Below are 17,201 nucleotides of genomic sequence, written 5' to 3'. Positions count from 1 at the left end.
CTGGTCTGTCAAATTTTTTCCCAATAAATTTTCTCTCTGAATCATGTGGATTTGATGTTCTCATAGTATTTTAGTGGAATTTTGATTTAAAGTTGTTGGAGTGTCAAGCTTGATCTGGGACAGATCTGAGCCGTCCACGCTGCTGCAGATCCAACGGCTGCTGTGGTGTTTTATTTGTTAAAGGGGGCATTGTTGTAATTTGCTTTTAATTCTTCCCTTTACTTCTGAAATTAAAACAGCAGGGAGCAGCGCGCGAGATAGAGCTGCGCTGGATCTGGGAGAGGCATCTTCGCAGCTTCAAGAAAAACAGCAGCAGGGGGGGTTCTTGAGATTTCTGTTTGCAGGTTTAGAGGGTAGCCGCACCCAAGTGCAAGAGAGGGTTTTCAGCGGCCGTGAGCGAGAGCACTTGCAGCAGGAGGGTTCTTCAGCCGCGCAGGAGAGGAGGCCGCACCAGAGAAGGATTTCGGCAGGAGGTGGGTGCGTCTTCCCTTGCAGAGCCGTGTGGCTTCTTCCTCCACCAACCGCGTGAGAGAGACCTGTGACCCGAGGAGGCCATCACCGCCAAGAGAGAGCACCTGCAGCCGAGAGAGATCCTTCGCCTGCGCACGGGAGTGAAGGAGACGGCAGGAGGGCGGTCGGCGTTGGGTATCTCCAACGGATGTGTACGCAAGGGTAAGTGAAGGTAAAGACATAGATTTGATTTCTTGGGAGGGGTTTCTTGCAGGGAAATTAGGGAGAACAATAGGAAGAAACCTAGGGTTATTCGCAGGTGCAAAGGGTAGATTTCTTGGGTTGTTCTTGGGCTGATTTCCAGAAGAAATCGGTAAGACAAGAAAGGGTAAATCAGTGTGTACTTGTATTTATTTTCACCGGTTTAATATAGTGTCTCTGGAGGTGAGTTTCTGCCGTGGATGTAGGCCAAGTTTTGGGCCGAACCACGTAAATGTGTTCTTGTGGATTGTGCTTGTGACATGTTTATGCTTTGCTGAATATTGTTTGGTAAACATATATTTTTCTTGATCAGACTTAGCACATGTACACACATCAAAATAAACAGGTTTAAGTTTAGGTGTTATTGGGGCTGATTTGGAATTAATTAAAATCTGAAAATAGAATTAGCAATCAGCTGGAATTACACGCAACAAAAGTGTATTACCATGAATTTTATGATCAATGAAAGTAATTTATAGAATTTAGCACTTAAATCAATATGGATATTTTATTTGGTGGTAGTTCTGCTATAAGCTTGTATCCTTTTCCCTCCCCTCCCTCTTTGATACAAAAAAATCATGAGTGACAGCCTCACGCTTGAGAAGTCTTATGATTTATATGTCAGTTACAATGTTAAATTATTTTAATCTCCATACTGACAAATCTTCTCAAGATTCACAACCTTGAGTTGGATTTGTATTGCAACGTCTCTTCAATCCTTTCCATGAGAAAAATTATTTATTATTTTTTTCTGTGTATGCTTTTCTTCCTTTTTTCTATTTTTTTCTCTAGTTTTGGCTTCCTTTTTGAAATTTTTAGAGTTTAGAGTTTTGTTTAGATATTTTCATTCTTCTATTTTCATTTTTTGTTGTTTTATTTTGTTTTCTGATTTTATATTTATTTTCGATTTTCTGTTTTCCAGTTTTTGTTTTATTTTCTTGTTTTCTGCTTTCTTGAGTGTCATATTATTATTATTATTATTTAAAATTTAAATTTTCCCATATTTTGGATTTTTTATTTCTATTCTGAATTCTCTCTCTCTCTCTCTCTCTCTCTCACACACACACACACACACACACACACACACACACACACACACACACACACACAGAGGCATGCGCGTGTGCGCACAGGTAGACACGCGCACACACAACTTTAAAATAGTAATAATCATAAGTAAATTTTTTTCTTTATTTTCTGTTTTTCTTTCCTGTTTCTGCTTTTGTCTAATCTTTTGTTTTTTTTTGTTTATATATATATATATATATATATATATGTGTGTGTGTGTGTGTATTACTTGGATTTTTTGAGGTAATAAATAATAAATTGATTTTTGTTATATCTGTTGAAGATTAAACTTGAGAACAGTGGGACGGTGGCAGCAAAAATTTGACTGCAGCAGTTTCATCAACCGGCAGCCCACCTCCATTGAAGTTAAGCAAGATTTGGCCACCAACCTTACCAAACCAGCCACAATCGTTGAAGTTTAAATTCCCACCATTGTTGATTATTTGGTTTCTGTAATTGCTATAAATAGGTGAGTGTGTGTGCATTGTAAGTGTGGTGTGTTGAGAGTGTAAAGCCAGTGAGAGAGAAAGAGAGAGAGTTGCTTCCTCTGTGTATTGTTTCTGATTGAAATAAATTGTTCTTGAATTTATCCTCATTGAGTTTCAGTCACAACCAACAGAGGAGAAATTCAATTTTCTTCTCATTTTTGAAGTTGCTCCAAATCCCAAATTGAGCCTGCCATTGTGCAATTAGACTCGAGACGATTCCAACGGTGGAAACTACGTCTCAAAAGGACACCCGGAGAGTCTACACGCGCTCCCACGCGCCTCCCACGAAGACAGCGTTTTCCCACGCGTCGCACGCGCCGACGAAGACTCCGGCAGCCGGTGACACGCGCCTCACGCTCCCGCACGCGTCTTCTTCGCCCGATTGGCAAGATCCGACCCGGACATCGACCCGTAACCCGGATCTGTGCCCGAGACTTGACCAGCATCCGACCCGCTTCCAGAAGCGACACGCGGCACGCGCAGAGAACGCCACGTGGTGTAACGGGATCATTAACGCCGTTAAACGGCCGTTAAGTTAAACCGGTTAGTTAAAAATTCACCAGAATTGCCTATAGCCGGTTCAGTGATTTTTAGACCGGTTCTTTGCAAACCAAAACCGGTTCCTAAGGTTTTTCAATCTTTTGAATTTATTGGTGGCATTAGATTTACCAAAATCAGTCCCCATCTCTCTGTTTTTTATATATTAAATTCGATGGCTAACGGTACTATCCAATCAGTCATTCCAAAATTGACCCGAGAGAATTATGACAACTGGTCGATTCAAATGAGAACCCTTTTAGGTTCTCAGGATGTCATGGACATCGTTGAAGATGGGTACAGAGAAAGCCTATCAAAAGAAGTCGAAACAGCTATGCCCGAAGCTCAAAGAACGACCTTGCGAGCCGATCGAAAGAAAGATTGCAAGGCAAAATCCATAATCTACCAAGGCCTTGATGAGGCCACGTTCGAAATCATCGCCTCCGCAAAGACATCTAAAGAAGTTTGGGACTCTCTCCATCGAACACACAAAGGTGCAGATAAAGTAAAAAAGATTCGTCTTCAGACATTGCGAGGTGAGTTCGAATCTCTCAAAATGAAGTCTACTGAATCCATCACAGACTACTATACACGAGTAATGGTAGTATCAAATCAATTAAGAAGAAATGGAGAAATTCTCAATGACGAGAGAATTTGTGAAAAAATTTTGCGATCTTTAGATCCAAAATATGATTATATAGCTGTGACCCTAGAAGAAACAAAAGACTTGGAAACAATGTCTGTAGAAGAACTTGTGGGCTCACTCCAAGCCCATGAGCAAAAAGTCAATAGAAGAAGTGATGATAAAGCACTGGAGCAAGCTCTCCAAACGAAGTTGTCCCTCACTACAGATAGATACGACAAAGGGGGGACGTCACAACAAGGAAGAGGACAAGACCGAGGATCTCGTGGAAGAAATTCTGAAAATTTTAATTCTAGAGAAGGTGGCAGAGGCAGAAGAGGTCCCACTAGAGGAGGACGAAATCAAGAGCTATGTCCCACAAGGCAGAGGACAAGGAAGAAGAGGAAGATATAATAATTGCTCGAATGTAGACAAAAGAAACATTCAATGCTACAATTGTCACAAGTATGGACACTATAGCAATGAATGTTGGAGGCAACAATAAGAAAAGGTTAGCGAGGAGGTCAACCTTGCCGAAACTGATCATGCAGATGGAGAGTCGTTGATGCTGATGGCACACAATGCAACTCCTCAGGACCAGAGTGTTTGGTACCTTGATTCTGGAGCCAGCAACCATATGACTGGCAGAAAGAACCTATTCTTTGAACTTGATGAGAAAGTTCAGGGGGAGATATCTTTCGGCGATAATTCTAAAATCCCAGTCCAAGGGAGAGGAGATGTTTTGATCAAACAGAAGTCTGGAGATCATGCTTACATCTCCAACGTCTACTATGTGCCAGCCATGAAGACTAATATACTTAGTCTCGGACAGCTCGTGGAGAGAGGCTATCGAATTAGCCTCAGTGATAAGCAGATGGTGATAATAGATGCTCGAGGAAAGCTTGTTACTCGAGTTCAAATGGCAAAGAATCGAATGTTTCCGCTTGCCATTCAACATGATACGCCAAGGTGTTTGAGCGCTATCATCAAAGACAAAGACTGGCTATGGCATCTAAGGTATGGGCATCTAAACTTTGAAAGTTTGAAACAATTGGGAAGCAAGAAGATGGTGAAGGGCTTACCCAATATCCATCATCCAAATGTGATATGTGAAAGCTGTATTTTGAGCAAGCAACATAGAAACAGATTTGGAAAGCAAACCGACTGGAGATCAACTATGCCGCTCCAACTAATACACACAGATGTGTGTGGTCCACTAAGACCATTTTCAAATGGACATAATCGATACTTCCTCACCTTCATCGATGACTACAGCAGGAAGACCTGGGTCTACTTCTTGAAAAGGAAGTCAGAGGTGTTTGACAAGTTCAAAGAGTTCAAAACTCTTGTGGAGAAACAGAGTGGCTTCCGCATCAAGTCACTCCGGTCAGATCAAGGAGGAGAGTACAAAGACGAAGCTTTCCTAGAATTCCTTAGACAACAAGGGATTCAGAAACAGTTCACACCATCATACACTCCCCAGTTGAATGGTGTAGCCGAAAGGAAGAACCGCACAATCCTTAACATGGCTAGAAGCATGTTAAAGGATAAAAATGTGCCCAAGAGTTTTTGGGCAGAAGCAGTGTTATGTGCAGTCTATCTACTCAATAGGTGTCCGACGAAGAGTCTTGATACAAAGATACCATATGAAGCCTGGAGTACTCACAAGCCCAGTGTGAGTCATCTTAGGGTGTTTGGCTCCATAACCTACGCCAAGATCCCAGAAGCAAGAAGGACAAAGCTGGATGATAAAGGAGAGAAGTGTATCCTTGTAGGATACGGTGACAGCACCATGGGATATCGACTTTACAATCCCATCAACAAGAAAGTCTTTCACAGTCGGGATGTCATCTTTGAAGAAAATGAATCCTGGAAATGGGACCAGGGTGAATGTTCCAAAGATGCGGAATTGACACTTGAAGGAGAAGAACCTACATAGACAAGAGAAGTGGCTATCGAGCCACAAATTCCTGAGCTGCAGACACCTCCACATGGTTCACCACAGACAAATGAAGCTCCATCACCAATAGAGCGTGAAATCTCAGACATGAGACCTAGAGGAGCTCGAAATCTAGCCGACCTGTATGAAACTACAGAACCAATTGAAGAGTATGTTACTCTTTACTGTCTATTGTTAACCAGCGACCCGGTTAGCTTTAAGGAAGCTAACGAAGAAGACAAATGGAGAAAAGCGATGGATGAGGAGATTCAATCCATCGAGAAGAACAAAACTTGGGAGTTGACAAATCTCCCGAAGGGCCGCAAAACCATTGGTGTGAAATGGGTCTACAAGACCAAAAAGAATGCTCAAGGAGAAGTTCAGAGATATAAAGCAAGACTTGTCGCCAAAGGCTACAAGAAAAAAGAAGGGATTGATTATGGAGAAATCTTTGCCCCGGTTGCCAGACTTGAAACCATCAGATTACTTATTTCACTTTCAGCACAAAATGGATGGAAGATTTACCAGCTGGATGTGAAATCAGCTTTTCTGAATGGTTTTCTGGAAGAAGAGATTTATATCGATCAACCACCTGGATATGTAAAGAAGGGCAAAGAAGATAGAGTGTACAAGTTGAAGAAAGCACTCTATGGCTTGAAGCAGGCATCTCGTGCGTGGAACATGAGGATTGACGACTACTTCCAGAAGAATGGATTTGAGAAGTGTCCCTACGAGCATGCGCTATACATAAAGATGGAGACAGATGGAAGCATGCTGATAGCTTGCCTATATGTTGATGATCTGATCTTCACCGGCAACAATCCAGAGATGTTTGCCGCTTTCAAGAGGAGCATGGTCAAAGAATTTGAAATGACGGATATTGGTTAGATGACTCACTTCCTTGGCATAGAAGTCGTGCAAAGCGAGAAAGGAATTTTCATCTCCCAGAGCCACTATGCAAAAGAAGTATTGAAGAAGTTTGGGATGGACAAATGCAACCCAGTGACAACTCCAGTTGAAACAGGATTGGAGTTGAGAAAGAATGAGCAAGGAGATGTTGACCCCACATATTTTAAGACTCTAGTTGGAAGTTTGAGGTTTTTGACGTGTACCAGACCAGATATACTCTATGGAGTTGGACTTGTTAGCAGGTACATGGAGACTCCTGACCAGTCCCACCTGAATGCAGCGAAAATGATACTCCGATATGTCAAGGGTACCATCACCGATGGTATGTTTTATTCATCAAGAGGTGATTGCAAACTTATCGGCTATTCAGATAGCGATTGGGGAAGAGATCTTGATGAAAGAAAAAGTACGACGGGATTCACATTTTTTATGGGAGATACATCGTTTACATGGTCTTCGAAGAAGCAACCCATCGTAACCCTATCATCATGTGAAGCTGAGTATGTTGCTGCCAGCTCAGCTGTTTGTCATGGTATATGGATTAGGAATGTAATGAAGTATCTGGGATTTCTTCAAGATAACCCCATAGAAGTCTACATCGACAATCGATCAGCGATTGCCCTTGCGAAAAATCCAGTTTATCATGAAAGAAGCAAACATATTGATACTCGGTATCATTTTATCAGGGAGCATGTCAAAAATAAAGAAGTGGAATTGATATCTTGCAGAACGTATGATCAGATTGCTGACATTTTCACAAAACCACTCAGGCATGATATTTTTGTAAGATTGAAGACAATGCTCGGAATGACAAAGTTAGGAGAGTCAAGTTTAAGGGGGGATGTTGAAGATTAAACTTGAGAACAGTGGGACGGTGGCAGCAAAAATTTGACTGCAGCAGCTTCATCAACCGGCAGCCCACCTCCATTGAAGTTAAGCAAGATTTGGCCACCAACCTTACCAAACCAGCCACAATCGTTGAAGTTTAAATTCCCACCATTGTTGATTATTTGGTTTCTGTAATTGCTATAAATAGGTGAGTGTGTGTGCATTGTAAGTGTGGTGTGTTGAGAGTGTAAAGCCAGTGAGAGAGAAAGAGAGAGAGTTGCTTCCTCTGTGTATTGTTTCTGATTGAAATAAATTGTTCTTGAATTTATCCTCATTGAGTTTCAGTCACAACCAGTGACTGAGTGTTCCTCTTCACCCATCAATATCAGTCATAATAATAGTAAAGTTATAATAATTATAAAAATAATATGATGAGATAATGATGAAAAAATCAAAATATAGTAAATAAAAAAAAAAAATAACAGAAACTTATTATTTATTTATTTATTTGGGGTGGGGCAAAAATGGGTGTCTACCATGCATTGCATCTACAGCTAGCAATGCTTGGGAAGTTGGGATGAAGGGTAGTTAAAATTTATTGGAAAATTGGAAACTGGGCCAAAATAGAATAACTTTCTTTTTGAGTTTATTTATTTTTGGTTCGATTTTGGTTCCTAATTTTTTACTAAACTAGTTTTCAATTTCACTTTTCATTTTAAGGTAATTGGAACTGAAAAGCCAAAAACCTTGTATTTATTTACATGTTAGAATTTGGTTTTGGGGGGGGGGTTAGGTTGTTTGATGTGATGCACCACATGAGTCCTCGGTCATTATTAGTTAGCTTTATGCTTAAATTTACTAGTCATAGATAACATATAAGATTATAGATGAAAAACCATAGATGTGGTGCATAGGCTGTTGGATCACTTAACGTTTCAAGTGGATGGCGTGGACTTGTTTAGTTGAATACTTTCTGTGAGTGTTAGCCTAATATATGTTGTTGGTCCATGCCTAATGGCTTGAGATTTTATTAACTATCAAAGTTCTGATTTATGAGATTTTTAGGTTTGATTTTTGTTGCTATATTGGTTATTTTTTTTCTATCTATTTTCCTGCATCTTCACGTGTGACAATCAACTTAAGGTTTTGTGAAAGATGTTCCATTTATTTATTTATTTTTGATAACAAGAGAAACTTATTAAGAAAAGAAACTGCAAATGTGAAGTAAAAAAGAACCGTAGGAAAGGAACATATAAGATTTTCATTTCAGGAGGATGAAAGTTTTACTGAATTAAAATAATTAAAAATATTTATTTAATTATCTCTGCATAGAACTGAGTGCCTAAAGAAAAATAAATCAAAAGATTTACTTTCAGATCGGAAGACCACAGATGAAATAGAAACTAGTGTGTTTGGGGGTCGAAATTTAGCTGCAGTGCTTAGTATGGCTGATAAAAGACACTGTAGCACCCATGCTTCTTGTTTTACCCTTTCCATCCGTCCTAATAGGAATTGTAGGAAGTTCAAAATATTTTTGAAATGTTGCACTTGTTTTTCTTGTCATTGTTTTTCTACTGATAAAGGTCCCAATCTTTCTGGTTTTTCGCCCAAATAAGTTAACCAATATGAACTCCAAGGGGCGCTGCTTCGGGGAGTGGTTTGAATCCTCCCTCGCTTACTCTCTGGGCCACTATCTATCTTATATACCAATAATTATATATATATATATATATATTTCATTCCATTAATTCATTCCACTTCCAATTCATTACATTCCAGCATACCAAACAGTCGGTCTTTCTGTATCCTGAGAGGAGCAAAGAATTATATGACCCCCCTCAGTGCTTTTATAATTTGTATTAGAGTTCTGAAGAGTGCCATCCAGGAAACTGCAAATAAATTTTAGACTCCAGTTCAGTTTTTGAACATTTATACTGGCATATGGCATGTGCTGTGCAACTTGACCTGTCAATGGTACGTTATCAATGGTACGTTACTGGGAATCTTCTTTGCGTGCTTTTACCTTTTCTGTGGATTTGGTTATCATAGATCTTGAAGTTTATCACTGTAACTTACTATCCCAGCTTGATCTTTTGCTTGAAGTTATACTTCTGGGACTCACTATTCCAGATCAGTGTTTGATCAGCTTGCTCTCTTCCTTTGTTTATGGCTATTAAAATCTCTCACATGGTTAACATTATGTCAAATTTTTGGTGGTATTTTGAGCCCTTAGGGAATTAGGGCCAGTTGGGCACAAGAAACATTATGTAAAAATTTTGATGGTATTTATGGACACAGTCTATTTTGCAAAGGTATGAATACAGAGCCTTCTGTACCTGCAGTGAGGGATGCATCAGGATGAGGTAGTCAGTACGCGTGGACTGAAATTAACATTTTGTTTACTGCCAAAATGGTATATTAAGATATGACAGCCAAGGAGTTGGAAGCAAATGCACTTGAAATGTATACGAACCAACCCCAGATTCAGTGTTGGGTGTGGAACATTATATGTGTTTTAGGAAAGCCCCAAAATTTCAGACACTGGTCATGATTTCTTTAGTCACCGACCTTGCGTTCTCCAAATTGCTACCGTCTCTCCATGCATGCGGAGATGGCGAAGTTAGTAGCGGCCACAGAAGGTTCCTCTGTTTTCTGACTTTCCGAACAACCTCCTTTGAATGTAACCTTATAATCCCATTCACTGCCTTCATGTAGTTGCTTGAGTCATGGTCTCTGAGGATTGTTCCTTCTGAGCCATAGGCTGTTGGATCACTTAACGTTTCAAGTGGATGGGGACAATTGAGGAAGGCCTTGAGGGCGGATGCAGGAGATCTGCCTTGGAGCTTGTCCAAGGCATAGAGTGCATTCCCTGGCGGTAGTAAAGGGTGGGGGGGAGATGACTTCTCATCTGGTTGGAGAATGAATACTTTTCCCAATGGATCATACAACAGTTTCTGCATAAAGGCCCATAAACAAGAAATGAATGAGAGAAACCAACAAGAAGCTTGAAAGTGAAAAGATATATATATTTCAAAATGAATTTTTTTTGTGTTTTATTCTTCTGAATATTGACATATGATATAAATATATACATGTTAACTAGGCTGAAGAGATGGTTTTCTATATTCTTGTACATGCCCACTGTCCTCAACATTATACAGAACAAACATGGATGACAAGCAACTTAAATAGTCATGATGCTTCAGAAAACTGATGAAGAAAATATTTTTTACCTTTTTATTTAGGCAAGGATGCGATCGGAAAGAGCTATTCAATTTTTTGAGGACTTGTGCGATGTGGTTAGGGTAGTTGCAGGAGAATGCTCTTGGGACGATATCTCTATGCATCATCACGCAATGGACACAATTTTCATGTAGCCCTAGCTTCTCAAGGATCTTTCGCCCTCCACAGAACACATTTGGTGAACCAAAGGTCACAACAGGAAGAAGACTGGAGGGGTTGACAACTTTCCTGGCTAGCAGCATCAAGTTCACCAAAAGGGAAAGACTACCCCCTAGGGAGTGGCCGGTGAATTGAAGCTTTGCTCGTTCCCCATATCTATTCAAATGATCCATAATTTCTGGCATGAATTGCTCATATATACCTTTAGCAGCTTCATAAATTCCTCTATGAACATGCATTTCCATCCCCTACAGATCAAACAAAATATTCTGAATTTTTCTCTGGTGTTTCTCGCCTCCCTTGGTTACTTGAATGTTTTCCCATGGGAGGTGATTCATTTAATTTCTGAGAATTATGCGTTTAGCGTTACCTCAAATTTGGTGGGTTCAAATAGTAGATTTGCCTGCCAAGATGCCAGTGAATCTGATCCCTGCAGCTCACAAACATATAGCCACCATAATTAATTCTATATTATAAAAATCCTCTGTTACGTTAATTGGCTTGTCTGGACTGGTAGAAGTTACCTGGATGACGAAGCAGCGGGTGCATGTTCCTAGATCATCGCAAACAAACCATTCACAAGGTGAAGAGTGGAGCGATTGGAGGTCTTTTGCTGTCTCCTGCTTTTCCTTCTCCCCTGCAGCTACCACTGCCGTCATTGTTGATGCAGTCACACATGCAGCTACCTTTGAGGTACTTGCTTGCAAAGTAGAGCTCCCTCTCCCCTCTTGTGGGCAGTCCTCGCCACCATGTGAATCCGAATTCTCACTCTCTTTCTGTGGTTCAGACCCGAGGTATAAGAAGTCCTTGGCACAGGACTTGACATAACATGCAGCAGAAGCAGCAATTTCATAAGCCACGGGATGGAACGGGCGTTTTTTCTTCTCCGTGCTCATGCAATTCTCCAAACTGGAAGCAGGAGCTGCTACGGGTAACTGGGTGGAGTTACAATTGAGTTTTGCTTTTACAGCGGCCACTGCTTTCTTCTCAATGGAAGAAGTTACGAACCGCAGGCCGTAGTATCTTCTTAAATCCTTATCCTGCATGAGAAAGGAAATGAATTTACTTATTATTATTTTTCTTCCTTTCAATGTACAGTAGTGAAAAATACCAGGAAGGGCTTTGGGCAGAAATTAATCTTAACATGCCTCAGTTTTTATTAACAGAAAACCAGGATGAGAACCTCCGAGGGGCAAATCCTTAAATGTTCTATTTGAATGTGGAAAATATTTGGGAGAAGACATGAATATGTCATTTCTTCATCTTACAAATGGGTGGGTGGTCTATTGTAGGAATTGAGGGCCATTGATCACATGCATGAAACAAAACATACCTTGATCTCCGGGATTACATAAGCCATGTTGCACAGGAAAGCCAGTTTAGCGAAAACCTTGGTATCGGTCCAAGGTACTTGAACCAAGAATCTTGAAAACGATTCGTGGTCAAAACTCACCCCTCCCCTTCCTCCATCACCATCTTCTTCTTCAGAACCATAATCCACTTTGCAACCTCCATCGCGACCATCGTCTTCATTCTCTATGTTCTCAGCCCGCTGTCTGTTGCTCCATTGTCTCCTAATTTCCACAATCCTCTCAACCCAGTTTGCTTGCTTCCCCTTCTCCATCACTGCTGGTTCATTCCTAGTCTTCACCAAGTTCTCCACTAACTCCATTTCCTTGCTTGCATCAGGATCGGACAGAAATGATCGAAGTGAGCTCGGGAGGACTGAACCAGACAAGTGGAATGGCAAGATCCCAGTCGAGCGGCTGCTCTTCAATTTTGGCTGTGCTGATGCAGCACGAATTCGAGTGGTGTGCAGGGAAAGGTTGTGATCTGAACACGACCTTCGAAGACCAGTTTGTTTGCTAAGGTCCTTTGCAGAGTGCGAGCGGGAAAGACCCTTTCCCTTTCCTTCTTGTAATGCATCTTTTACAGCTGCAGCTACTTGGGAGCTTGAAATGCTGACTGAAGTGCAAGTCATGGTTTGGTATCAGATGTTGTATCTCTCACAATGCTTCACAGAACCTGAAAATGACCCAGTCTCTTTTAAAAAGATTATATTGCTTATTATACAGGTTTCCAATCTTCACAGTATTGGCATGATTATATATAGGAAGGGAAAATCAAAGAACCCCACAATGGCTCTTCAGGACAATAAAATTGTTTGCACTCAAAGTTAGATATAAAAATTTATATTTTGTTCAAAATTATATAAAATACAAAAATAAATGATATTATCTTGATACTGCATATACACGAACTTTAAAATATAGAACATAGTACGATAGGAATGTAATTATGTAAACTATTTCATTTTTATATAACATTTTCATAATAAGTTGTTATTCCAATTTCTAAATAGTGGTTTATTACTTGAACTCTTTATAATTTTATTTTTTGTCTTCATAAATTGTAATGAGTTCGAAAAATTCAAAGATATTAAAAATTATTATTGGAGTGCAGCTCAAGGTCTATAATATTATTAATTTCTAATATTTATATTTTAAAAGTTTTATATTAGGAACTTCACAATTATAACTTTAGAAAATCTAAGCAGTATTTAACTATTTTAGGTTCGACTCTTAATCTTCTAAACAAATGGATTGAGTGTCTTAATTTTAATTTGGTTTAAATTATCTAGAATATTTTTTTTCTAAATATAATTTTATCTAATATTAATTGAATTTATTTTCATTTAGGAATATTCTGTCATATTTTAAATTTTTGTCACAAAATAATTTACCTAATTTGTAGTTTTATTATTCATAACATGGATGTGTGTGTGCGCGTGCGTGCGTGCGTGTGTATATATATATATATATATGGGGAAACCTAACCTAAGGGGAGTGTAATTTGGACAAACTTGGATGATACATTACCATTCATGCATGCTCATTAATTCGTACGTGGGTGATATATTAGCATCAGCATGCATGCACGTTCATTGACTATATATACTTCTTGCGACTCATTCAAGGCACCCACTTGCACGTGCGTCCCCCATGTGGCCCCAAATCAGACAATTAATTAATGATGCAAATTCATATTGCCACTAATATGTAGCACTTTTTACTTATAATACGATAAACACTTACGTAAAAAAGTATCTTTTTCAAAATCGCTTTTTGAAAACTATTTACGTGAATTTTGAGAAACAATTTAAGATAATTTTTTGGCCAATTATAAATGATACTGTTCATAGGAAGGGTCAATTTTATAAATATAAAAAAAATTTAGTGACTATTTTATAATTTTAAAAATACATTAGAAGATAATCATATATTATTTTTACTATTTATTATAATATATTAAGTATTAATGAAACATGATTCAATTTTGAAATGAAGAAGAAAAACCATCAACTAATTTAGAATAATATTTAAAATTAAAAATACTAATTTAATTAACAATATTATCTTAACATAAATTAATATGAAAATGATATGTTATAAATATAAATTAAGAACAAGATTATTGTTAATCAAAAAATAATGTTGTATTATTTTTACTCAATAAAAAATTTGAATATTAATTAAAAATAACGATTAACAATATTATTAATTAAAAATTAAATAAATATTTTTTTACACATTATAACCTATTAATTATTAATAAAATTATAATTAAACTATGAAATAAATAAAAAGAACCACCTATAAATTTTCATTAACATTAAATAAACTAAAAATTTTGATTTAGTTATCAATACTATTTTTAACATAAATTAATGTGATGATCATATGTTATAACTATAAATTAATAATAAGATTATTGTTAATTAATAAATAGCATTATATTATTTTAGTTAATATAAAATATTTAAATTTTGTTTAGAAAATTGATACAATTATCATTTAAATTTTAAATTATAAAAATATAAATAATTTTTTTGTCTAAAAAATATTTAAAAATACATCTTAGTTATTATAATTCAATTTCGGATTGAAAAGAACTATTCATTAATTCAAATTAACATTAAGTAAACTAAAAAGTTAAATTTAATTAATATTTAAATTTTAATTATAAATAATTAAAATAGTTATTCATGAAATTATTAATTAAATATTAATATTTATAATTTAAAATATGTTTAAAAATAATTATGTAGTATTGTATAATAAAAATATCTAAATACCACTTATTTAAAAGACAACCAAATATCACCTATAACTATCATCAATTTTTTAGTTCAGAATATATTATAAGCACTCATTAAATTCAACACTTTTTTTTTGTAATACTTTTAAGGTTTCAAATAATTTCTTAGAATCCACTAATCTTAATATACTTGCTATACTAGTGGGTTAAATTATGCATGTGAATCTAATGCATTATTTGGTTTGCAAAATCTAATGGAGATCAGGAAAATAGTAAAATGAAAATTTAAATGAATAGAGTGACCAAGTCCAGTGATAAAATTTAATTAATTACATTCTGGCCTCCCAATTCTATTTCATTCTCCTCATGTGAATTGAACGTGTACCTAATATTAACATAATATCTTGTGTTTGGTGGGCTGCAAATCATGTCTTACAAGTATTTCTAGTTTATGTTATAAGTTTCGAGTTGAATCTTAAGAACATCAGAGTGAAAATTAAGCGGTGTAGGTTGACAGAGAGCTATTTCTTTCTGCTGTGTGGCCCAAACCCACAGGACTTCTAATGCAATAATCCAAAATCCAAGAAACGGGAAAGAGATAACCAAGAAATAATTGAGCTACAAGTTGAGGAACAGAAATAAGAGAGCATGGACATGGACAGCATTACCTGTAAACCGGTGGAACTTGCCGGACTACTCTCTCTGCAATTCCCGCCGGTAGTGGGTGGGGGTTGAGGGCGAGGGATCGAGGGGGCTTATATATATATATATATATATATATATATATATATATATATATATATATAAGGGGTGGAAAATAAGGAAAGCAAATTAAGAACCACAGAGATCGCAGAAAAAGGTCCCAAGAGAATCTGATTGGGTAGATTTTTTGACTGCCATGTCATCGCAATTCATGGACGGCAGCTCCTCGATTGAGTGGCACGACCTCCACTAGGCTCAGGCCGGGGCGAGGCCCACGAAGGGTGTTCGAGCGCGAGGGCCAAATGTGCGGCTGCATGCGGGGAGGGTTGGCAGCGGCCTCCACCTGTGTGCGTCCAGACAGCCTGCATGCGCATGCACCCTTCCTGTCCTCTCCCCTCTTCCTCCCATTTCCAAACAAACCCACCCCCCCCCCCCCCCCCCCCCCCAAGCTAATTTGTATTTCATACCTACTAATTTCATTTTAACTTATTCTGGTTCTATTTTTTTTTTAAAAAAATTATGCTGTAATTTAAAATTATATCTGCTTAATTTGAATTTATTTTAGGTAGCCATTTTTATTTTATAAATTAGTTAACGTTTGTTAATGTTGTGATATGTTTATTCCCTATGTTGGAATAATAGAATCCAAAAAATTAAATGGTAATATGTAAAATTATAAAGATGGATTCTACTTCATTTTATTTTACTTAATTCTTTTTTTAACAAATACTAAATTCTTGACTGGTACGAAACGGTACTAAATTGAGGTTGCACTTTAGTCAACTTAATTGTCTGATTACCTCATCTTTCATCTTAGTTTTACTCAAGTTTCTTCCTGATCATGATATATCACCCAGGTTCGAGAGTGACAATTGTCCTATGAAGACTTGCTTTCGTTATGGCTCCAGTGGACTTCATTTTATTCTACTTAATTCTTTTTTTAGCAAATACTTAATTCGGTACACGATACTAAATTGAGGTTGCACTTTAATCAACTTAATTGTCTGATTACCCCATCTTTCATTTTGAATCCTAACCCCCAACCACCATCACCAATTGCACCCGGAGCACTTCTTCTAGTCGCAACAATCCAACACTAGCAGCTACAATCCAACACTAGCAGCTAATGCCCTTCTAATTAATGCCATCTCTTGGCCCCCTCTCCCAATCCCTAAATAGCTTCCCTAATTGCAACTGGCGATGATCCAAAACGAGCTACCCAATCCCTGCACTGGCTTTATTAATTGCAACTAGAGCAATTCCACAAAACCGGCTACCCATTCCCTAAACTGGCTTTACCAATTGCAACTAGAGCAATTCCACCGATGACTATCCAAAACCAGCTAGTAGGCTTCCTATTACTGTGTGTCCTCTCTCTCTCTCTCTCCAAAACACCTTCATTTAATTGCACTTGGAGCACGTCTAACAATGTCCATCGATCTACACTAGTTAGCAATCTTCTTATTACTGCTTGCTCTCTCTCTCTCTCTCTCTCTCTCACACACACACACACACACACACACACACACACACACACACACCCCTCTAGCAGTGACCATCGTGCACTAGCTAGCAACCTTCTTATTAGTACTCTCTCTCTCTCTCTCTCTCTCTCTCTCTCTCTCTCTTACAAGGGTAACTTAATACTAGTGGGTCATTGGAATTAATAGAGTTCAACCTCATAGTCGCTAAAAATTGATTCATATATATGGTTGAAAATTATTAATATCTGTCTAGTGTCACATCGTCTCTGTGAACAGTTCCAAAGTCAGTATAAGATTCTCTTAACTCTTTCTTCATAACATTCAGGTTTTGAGGATGAGTTTTCTAATATACTATCAGAGCTGGGCCTTGGACTGCTTAACTCCTCCGTGGGCTGGACTTCTCCTCGCTTCAT

General features: G+C 38.0%; 1 protein-coding gene and 1 long non-coding RNA gene across 2 annotated transcripts; one reads left to right on the top strand and one right to left on the bottom strand.

The window, feature by feature from the left end:
- The first annotated feature begins 8,751 nt into the window (after positions 1-8,751).
- Positions 8,752-12,584, top strand: LOC131166844 (uncharacterized). Its single transcript, XR_009139878.1, has 2 exons — positions 8,752-9,090; positions 12,194-12,584. It is a non-coding gene; the product is annotated as an uncharacterized LOC131166844 (long non-coding RNA).
- Positions 9,482-15,435, bottom strand: LOC131166842 (phospholipase A1 PLIP1, chloroplastic). Its single transcript, XM_058125437.1, has 6 exons — positions 15,271-15,435; positions 11,838-12,529; positions 11,029-11,544; positions 10,875-10,934; positions 10,336-10,752; positions 9,482-10,056 (listed from the first exon to the last, which is right to left on the bottom strand). Exons 2-6 carry the CDS (start codon positions 12,483-12,485, stop codon positions 9,637-9,639), a joined length of 2,061 nt encoding a protein of 686 aa, XP_057981420.1. The 5' UTR covers positions 12,486-12,529; positions 15,271-15,435; the 3' UTR covers positions 9,482-9,636.
- Positions 15,436-17,201: the final 1,766 nt, after the last annotated feature.

The sequence above is a fragment of the Malania oleifera genome, chromosome 10 (genome assembly GCF_029873635.1).
Source record: "Malania oleifera isolate guangnan ecotype guangnan chromosome 10, ASM2987363v1, whole genome shotgun sequence".
NCBI lineage: Eukaryota > Viridiplantae > Streptophyta > Magnoliopsida > Santalales > Ximeniaceae > Malania > Malania oleifera.
Note: the sequence above shows the minus strand (reverse complement) of the source record. Positions and strands in the feature narration are given on the sequence as shown.

Coding starts and splice junctions, on each gene's coding strand:
- LOC131166842 (XM_058125437.1), bottom strand. CDS start 12,485: ATGACTTGCACTTCAGTCAGCATTTCAAGCTCCCAAGTAGCTGCAGCT. Junction 10,935..11,028: donor CCCGCTGCTTCGTCATCCAG/GTAACTTCTACC, acceptor TGTGAGCTGCAG/GGATCAGATTCACTGGCATC. Junction 10,057..10,335: donor ATCCTTGCCTAAATAAAAAG/GTAAAAAATATT, acceptor GCCTTTATGCAG/AAACTGTTGTATGATCCATT.